General features: G+C 34.3%; 1 protein-coding gene across 1 annotated transcript in view; it reads right to left on the reverse strand.

The window, feature by feature from the left end:
• LOC106478261 (annulin-like) overlaps positions 1–7790 on the reverse strand; it is an 86357-nt gene that overhangs the window by 28663 nt on the left and 49904 nt on the right. Inside the window, exons 4-7 of the mRNA XM_013938796.2 lie at positions 3479–3623; positions 2772–2890; positions 1392–1502; positions 411–585 (exon numbers count right to left, since the gene is read on the reverse strand). Of these exons, the coding sequence (XP_013794250.1) occupies positions 411–585; positions 1392–1502; positions 2772–2890; positions 3479–3623 (550 nt within the window). The remainder of the gene's footprint in view (positions 1–410; positions 586–1391; positions 1503–2771; positions 2891–3478; positions 3624–7790) is intronic.

Below are 7790 nucleotides of genomic sequence, written 5' to 3' on the forward strand. Positions count from 1 at the left end.
GTTATTATGATGACAAATGTCTGTGAATATAGTTAACTGTTGTCCAAACACATGAGAAGATCGTTATTATGATGACAAATGTCTGTGAATATAGTTAACTGTTGTCCAAACACATGAGAAGATCGTTATTATGATGACAAATGTCTGAGGATAAAGTTACCTGTTGTACAAACACCCGAGAAGATCGTTGTTATGATGAAAAAATGTTTGAGAATATAGTTACCTGTTGTACAAACACCCGAAAAGATAGTTATTATGATGACAAATGTCTGAGGATAAAGTTAACCATTGTATAAACACCCGAGAAGATAGTTATTATGATGACAAATGTCTGTGAATATAGTTAACTGATGTACAAACACCCGAGAAGATAGTTATCATAATGAAAAAATGTCTGAGGGTAAAATTACCTGTTGTACAAACACCAGAGAAGACCCAACACTGTCCAAATTTGACAGGTTTTTTCGTCTTAAAAAACTGTTGTAGTATAGCCATACTACCACCCCATGAAGTGGGAGTCTGACCGCCACTGTAATCTCCTGACCAGTTGCCCATGAGAATACCATTATCATCGGGAGAGTTGACCTGCGCGAGAAAATTAATATTGATGCACATTTTGTTTTTTACAGAACACTTCTCTAGTTTGTTATTTTATATCACTGATTATCATTTCTTACACCCGCGGTTTATATTGTGATTTATAGCAAAGAAAATAAAATTTATTATTTTTCGATCAATTATTACAGCCTATTTTGAATAGAGTCACATCGACTCAGTTCTGTATATTGTAAACAAACCTAACTAAAGTCAAGACCCCTATAGATATCTAAAAGATAAGATGAAACTTTTCACTTGCGTATAAGTAAGTTATGATAATTTCTTCCTGAAAATGAATTAATATTATATAAACACCTGAAATCATTATCAAAGAGTTTCATGGGTGACACCTAACGGACTTTATACAAAATACATTTCTTCATTATCATCATCAGTGATTAAGTAAAATGCAATATATATATATATATTTCTGATATACGATATTATTTCAGTACAAACAGTGGAGAATGAATCTAACAGTTTCTTAAATTATTTTAATTTGTACTTATAAGAAATGGTGAAAACGATAACATTAGATCTGTTTTCAAGCGCGCAAAGCTTTTCAAAGATGAATTGTTTGACAAAAGAATTTGTATACCATCAGAAAAATAGTAGATTTGGAATATTTCATAATTAGATTGTAAGCATGGTTAAATTTAAATGGGTTTATATGTGAATAAGATGCTTTAGTATATTATTTGCACAGCTAAACATGACGCAGACTGTCCACATTAGGAGTTGTAATAAACATCATACATTAACTGTTAAAAATCGTCCAATATTAGTTCACTTACCACAGAACTAATATGGCGGACAACACGGATAGGATCAGCACGTCCGACAATACTGAGTCTTCCCACATGACTCAACACGTAACAGCAACACTCCAAGACGTTCTCTTGAAACTGAAAGATGATAAACAGAAATAAGTGTGAGGTCTTGTTACAGATTTAGAATAATTTATTAGAAACGTCGGTCATTATAAGCTACTTAAAAACGGTCGCACTTTGATAGCGTCACTGTTTAAACCACAACATCAGGCTTAGCTCGCGGCAAGCACATTACCTGTAAGTTAAAAGTTAGTGGAGTTCAGTTTTCAGGTATTGAACGCCAAGAGAAATATTATGTTCAGAAAACTATGAAACTTGACAGAATTCTGTGACATATGTTGTATGTTAAAAACTTTATGGCATTCTTTAATTGTATTCATGATGAAAACGAGGTGAAAATGGAAGAATTCTGAAATGACGTCAACTGGTGATGTTGTAAAGCAGAAGGCCTTCATTTTCATCTTTGTTCATATGGCAGTTTGTAGCCTTTTCTGAAAGTAAGACACATTTTTTATCGTAAAATGGATAAGGGATTTACACATTATGAGTACTTAGCTGATTACTATTAATTTATGTATGAGAGTTTAAAAAACGTAGAAATTTCAATCAAAATTCTACAATAAAACATTAATTATGAAGCTAACTAAATTGGGAGTAAATGTTCAGTAGCTATTTGCTGATTCTTTAAACTAGGCTTCATCATAAACACATGAACACGTGTGGTATAATCATGGAGACTCTTATAAGTTCAGTTTTAAACTAAGCACGGTGAAAATTACAGGATTTCACTTATTTCAACCATATACTAAACATTTCTTTTTTTTCCTGTCTGATTTTCACGTAGAAAAGAACGACTAGCTAATATGATACATGGAAAATCCAGCCAGTTGTGAAGAGGGCTTAAGTATTTTAAATTAAAATAGCTTTGCTTCTTAATATCTAAACGCTTAGCTCTTTTGAAAAAGCTTAAGATATACTTAGAATTATTAAATTTTTAAAACTTGGTTGATTTCATAAACTTTATTGCTTCGTATAATATTATTTTGTGAAGGTATTTTTTAAATGTACATATTTTGAACTATTAAAATTTAAAAGATTGAAAAAGATAAAAGGTAACAATACAGTAGATGGAAATAACAGTGACGACTTACCATCTTTGTCAATTTTCTATCAACCATAATTAGATAAAACATATTTAAACAGGCAAACCCATGACATCTCCCAAGTTTAATAAAAAGGGTGCAAAGTTCTAGCTTTTACATTTTAATGCTAAAATTAATTGAACTAAATCTTAATAGCGTTAATGTTGACTTAGGTTAAAGAGTTTCAGTTACTGACACGTACCTGTCCATAGTTCCATATGCATGGTCTAAGTCGGTTATGACTTCCACGCCATATAAGACCACTCTCGTTCAACACATACTCTTTCCTGCACTCTGGGTCACTCATGTATACTGTGTCCTCTAGACAATTAGATGTATGTAGAACCGTTAAACGTGGAGATTAACACGTGAGTCAATCAGATTCTACGAATCTCTTTAATATTTGTCTTTATTTTATATAACAAAATCAAGGCTTGATATGTAATGAATATTATGAACTTACAACTTGCGTGGGTCTTATTATCGTTCTGAACACAAATCGTATAACTTGTATCCATATTTAGTGTTACGACCATAAATTTGGCTGTTGTGGTTATTTTAATAAAAACAGCTAATATATACTAAGCCTTATGAGAAAATATCAGTGTTTTATATTCCAAATTTAGCCGTTCGTTTGTTTGAAGTTAAGCATAAAGCTACATAAAGGGCTATCTGTATCAAAACCAGGTTTCTAGCGTTGTAAGTCCGCAGACATACAACTGTGCCACTAGGGGGAAAATTTAGCTGTGGTTATAAAATATTACAGAGATATTTTATTTGCTATAATTTTATTACGAGAAAAAGTCACAAGAACGGTCTAATAAACCTCATAGTCCAAGGTTCCAGACGAATTATTTTACATTCAGTACAGTAACTGAGTCACAGATATATTTTGTACTTCAGACTCACGTTTACACCAAGGGTTGAATATCAGGAACAAAGGATCTTTCACCGAATATCGTAAGGTTTGGGCGTCTTCATCTCTTGCTGCCTTCAACTTCGTATCAATATCTAATGTCCACTCACCTACATTACTGTTGGGAATTGATGACACCTGTCGGTGAAAGAAGTAAACCGCACCTCAGTTTTTAATATACGTAGTTTAAACTTTAGATAATGTATATATCAAGTTAGAACTTCATTCTGACTCAGATGCGTAGAGAAGGCTCTAACTCTTTAACACGTATCTCTGAGCACTTTAAATAAATGAGTGATATCATTGTTTAACTATAAAAACAACATTGAAACTTAGCATTATAAAACAATGAAGAAAGAATATATGAAAAGTTTTTTTTTTCTCACAACTTATTGAATTTTTTTCTAAAAGGAAATTTTACATATATAGAACTTAATTTACTAAAAGTAAGTAAGAGAAAAAAATCACATTTTCAACAAACATTCTGTATACTATCATCGTTTTTACTAGCTTGTAACATCATTAGCACAACTTAGTATTTACATATATTATTATAACGAAATACCCCCTATAAAGTGTAGCACTCGTATTTCAAATACTTTAATAAAAGGATGGTGTGCTCAGTATATACAAGGTTGTTTGTAATGAAAACTGTTGGTTTTTAGATACGTCACATACACATAATTCAAACTTGTCATATTTTATGAAATAATAAACTTTAAGTATGGGTAAGATTGTTCCTAAGTTTCTAATAACTTAAATAATATATTGAAAAGCATTTAGCGTCTATATATATATGACACTGAAGAATACTAGAACAACTATCTTATTTGAAAATATTTTGTTTCATATACTTCATTAATTGATCAAAAAACAATGTAAAGATTTAAAACATTGTCAGGTTTTATGTATGGGCCGGATTCTTTGTAGTAGGTGTCTGTGACATGTTGGCGATAAATTTCAACAATATAGAAGTTCAGAGTAGTCAAACCTAACACTGGAGAAACTGTATTTCAGTTTGTGAAACGTCTAAGGCGATACTTCACAAGATGGACTGACATGGCCAAGTGTTAAGATAGTTTGAAGGACAGGCAGATCTATTAATATGTGAACAATTAATGATCACGTGCTCCACTGAAATGTCACTGTTCCTAAAAGAGAGAGAGCATCAAAAGGCCAAGACAAGATCATCAAGCTGGCAGAACAGTATATGAAGTCCATGGAGGGAGTATAATTGGCAAATCAAAGTCTAAGCCAGAGATGGCTGACAGAAACAGAATGTCACCACAGGTGACAAGAAGTCAACAGACAAAAGGGAGAAAAGATGATATGCTTGTCATAAAATGGGCCACATTGTGAGGGAGTGCAAGTCTGTCACCAACAAGCAACAACAGAAATCTGGTAGCTGGAGCTACCTACAAAGATGTTGCTGGCAAGAAACAAGAAAAGAGTGACTATCTCCATGGATGCTACTGCAAGAAGAAACAGAATAGATTCACCACAAGAAGGAAGTGTTATTTCCATGACTAAACAATGCACGACTGATGGTCAACTTAAGTTGGCAAATGGATCAACAGTGCCAATAGTGATTGGAGCATGTGACAAATATTAAGAGGTGCAAACAAATCACAACATGCCAGTAGGTGAAGGCTATGTCGGGAACAAGAAAGTGAAGGTCCTACGAGACACTAGGTGCAGCAGTGAGAATCGATCTAGTATTTGATGACCAGATGATGGGCAAGGTACATCTGTGTGTTCTGATTGATGGGACGGTGATAAAGTTTCCTATACCAAGAATAAAGGTGGACTCTGCATACTACGTGGGAGACCTTGAGGTCATATGTATGAAGGCATCCATCTATGACTTGGTGATTGGCAATATACCAGGCAGTAGAAGTTTGGAGGAACCAGAAAGAAAGAAGACTGATGAGGCAGCTGTAGTCACCACAAGAGCTCAAGAAAAGAAAAGCAAAACATGCATCAAGCCCCTGCAAGTCTCGAAAGATGATATCCCGAATGTATGTTTATGGGAACTGAAGGAAGCACAGAAGAAAAAACATTCACTGTAGAAACTCTGGGACAGTGTCCGGGAGAAAGTCGAGCCCAAGACCAAAGGGAAAAGGACATATAGAATAGAGGATTGGAAGAGAACGTTGTACCGGATCTGTCAAGGCAGTTCTACTAGGGAAGTTAAACAGATCATAGTACCAACGTAATACTGGACTCAAAGATGAAGCTGGCTCATAAGTCGATTGTGGGAAGACACCTAGAAGCAAATAATATGGCAGAAAGAATCAATAGCAACTTCCATTGGCCAGGAATAATCGAAGATGTGACCAGATTCTGCAGGTGACGTAATATCTAACAAAGGACAGTACCTAGAGGGAAGGTAGCCAAGGTGACACTGGGTGAGATGCCTCCCGTAGAAGAGCCGTTCTGCAGAGTAGGCTTTCCAAAAATAGTCTTCAGTGACAGAGGGATCCAGTTTAGCTCAGACCTGATGCAACAGGTGCGCAGACTCATCAGCACTTGACAGCTCTTTACCACCCCCTAAAACCTTAGATGTAATGGACTTCGTGAGAGAGTCAACGGAGACTTAAAGAGCATGCTGAAAAATATGTGCTAGGATAGACCATGTGACTTGGACAGGTACCTGTAGGCGGTATTATTTCCTTACCAAGAAGTCCAACAAACGAGTACAGAATTTTCACCCTTCGAGGTACTGTATGGAAGAACAGTACGAGATGCAATGCAGATATTGAAAGAACTGTGGGCAGGAGAAGAAGAGTCAGAATAGAGGAACACATACAAGTACGTGTTATATAAACTATCTCAATCATGAATCTCGCATTAAACTGAAACATGTCTAACATGTCTGTATATGTTTAACAAACATAAATGACAATAATACTATTTAGATTTGTTTTGCATTTTGCTTTGTTTATTACAATCTGTGTGTTATTCAAAGAAAAACAAAACAGAAACATAGCTACAAAGATTCGTAGTTTGAATTTTAAACCAAAATAAAGCTGATGAAATTAATGTTCATTGAGACAGTGTCTTAAAGTTTTTCTTTTTCCTTTGTGTAAAGATATAATATTTGTTTTGTAAATAATGAAGGGTTATATGTAACCTCTGAAAAGTTAACTCCACCTACTAACTGTATATAATAGATTCTCTGCTACTTGGTTATAACCTTCCTGTCTTTCTAACAATCAAAGTGATGATAATATAAAAACGTAGGCATATATATTAGGTCATCAAGAAATTAATGTCCCTTTTTTTAGATAAAAAAAACCCGAACATATATATATCAAAACAAAACATTGTTATGTATCAAAACATCCTTTCCGATTGACGAGTGAGAGCGTTTCTGATGAAGGGCTTGATTTAAACGTTCCACTTACTGACTATAGATCTCTGCATTGACAGTTCGCTGTGGATTGAGGAGTTTGAAATGAATTACTCTTTCCCATATTCCTTATATATTTACGTATTGTTTCTGGAGAGACATACAATTTCAGGGTCATTTGCCTTGGGTTAGACTCAACAAGCGTCTTCAGAGGATCAATATCAATTTCAACATGTCGGCCCCTGCCATCACAGTTTTTAAGGCTAAACTCACCTGAACGAAATTTACTGAATCATCGTTCACACTTACGAACGTTCAAAACATTTCCATAAACTTCTTTGATATTCTTTGTGGCTACAGAGGCGTTGTTTCTTATCTTGTATTCAAACAGCATTACATGCCGAATGTGTGTCTCGTGGTGTGCCCTCAGTATAAGGGATTAGAGTATACTAAACTTTACACACTATATAGGCTACACTATCGTGACATTTAGGCTGTTCGTTTAAACATTATACGTGATGTATGTATTTTGGGGGTGGTTAATGAAAGTGTTCCAAAATGCGACATTAATTTCTTGACGACCTAATATACATTGTGAATGATTACACAACGGAAAGTGACTTATACACGAAAAAGTAAATTAACGTAATTATTTGGAGTTATAATAATGCAGTTATAGATATAGTTGAGTTCATTATGCACTAAGTGGTCAATTTACTTATCTTTTTTTGAACATTCCTTGTGTTATAATAGGGAAACTAATTTGACCAGATAATGCTGGATCTCTATAATTCGGAGTTGAAATCATATTTTGGAAAGTCTGCAAAATTATGGGTAAGAGAAAATATTTTTAAAAGTGTTTGACAGTGGACACTTATATAGCAGGAGCTTCCTTACCAAAGTGTTTAACAGTGGACGCTTATATAGCAGGAGCTTCCTTACCAAAGTGTTTA

This window comes from Limulus polyphemus, unplaced genomic scaffold (genome assembly GCF_000517525.1).
Source record: "Limulus polyphemus unplaced genomic scaffold, Limulus_polyphemus-2.1.2 Scaffold9, whole genome shotgun sequence".
NCBI classification, from domain to species: domain Eukaryota; kingdom Metazoa; phylum Arthropoda; class Merostomata; order Xiphosura; family Limulidae; genus Limulus; species Limulus polyphemus.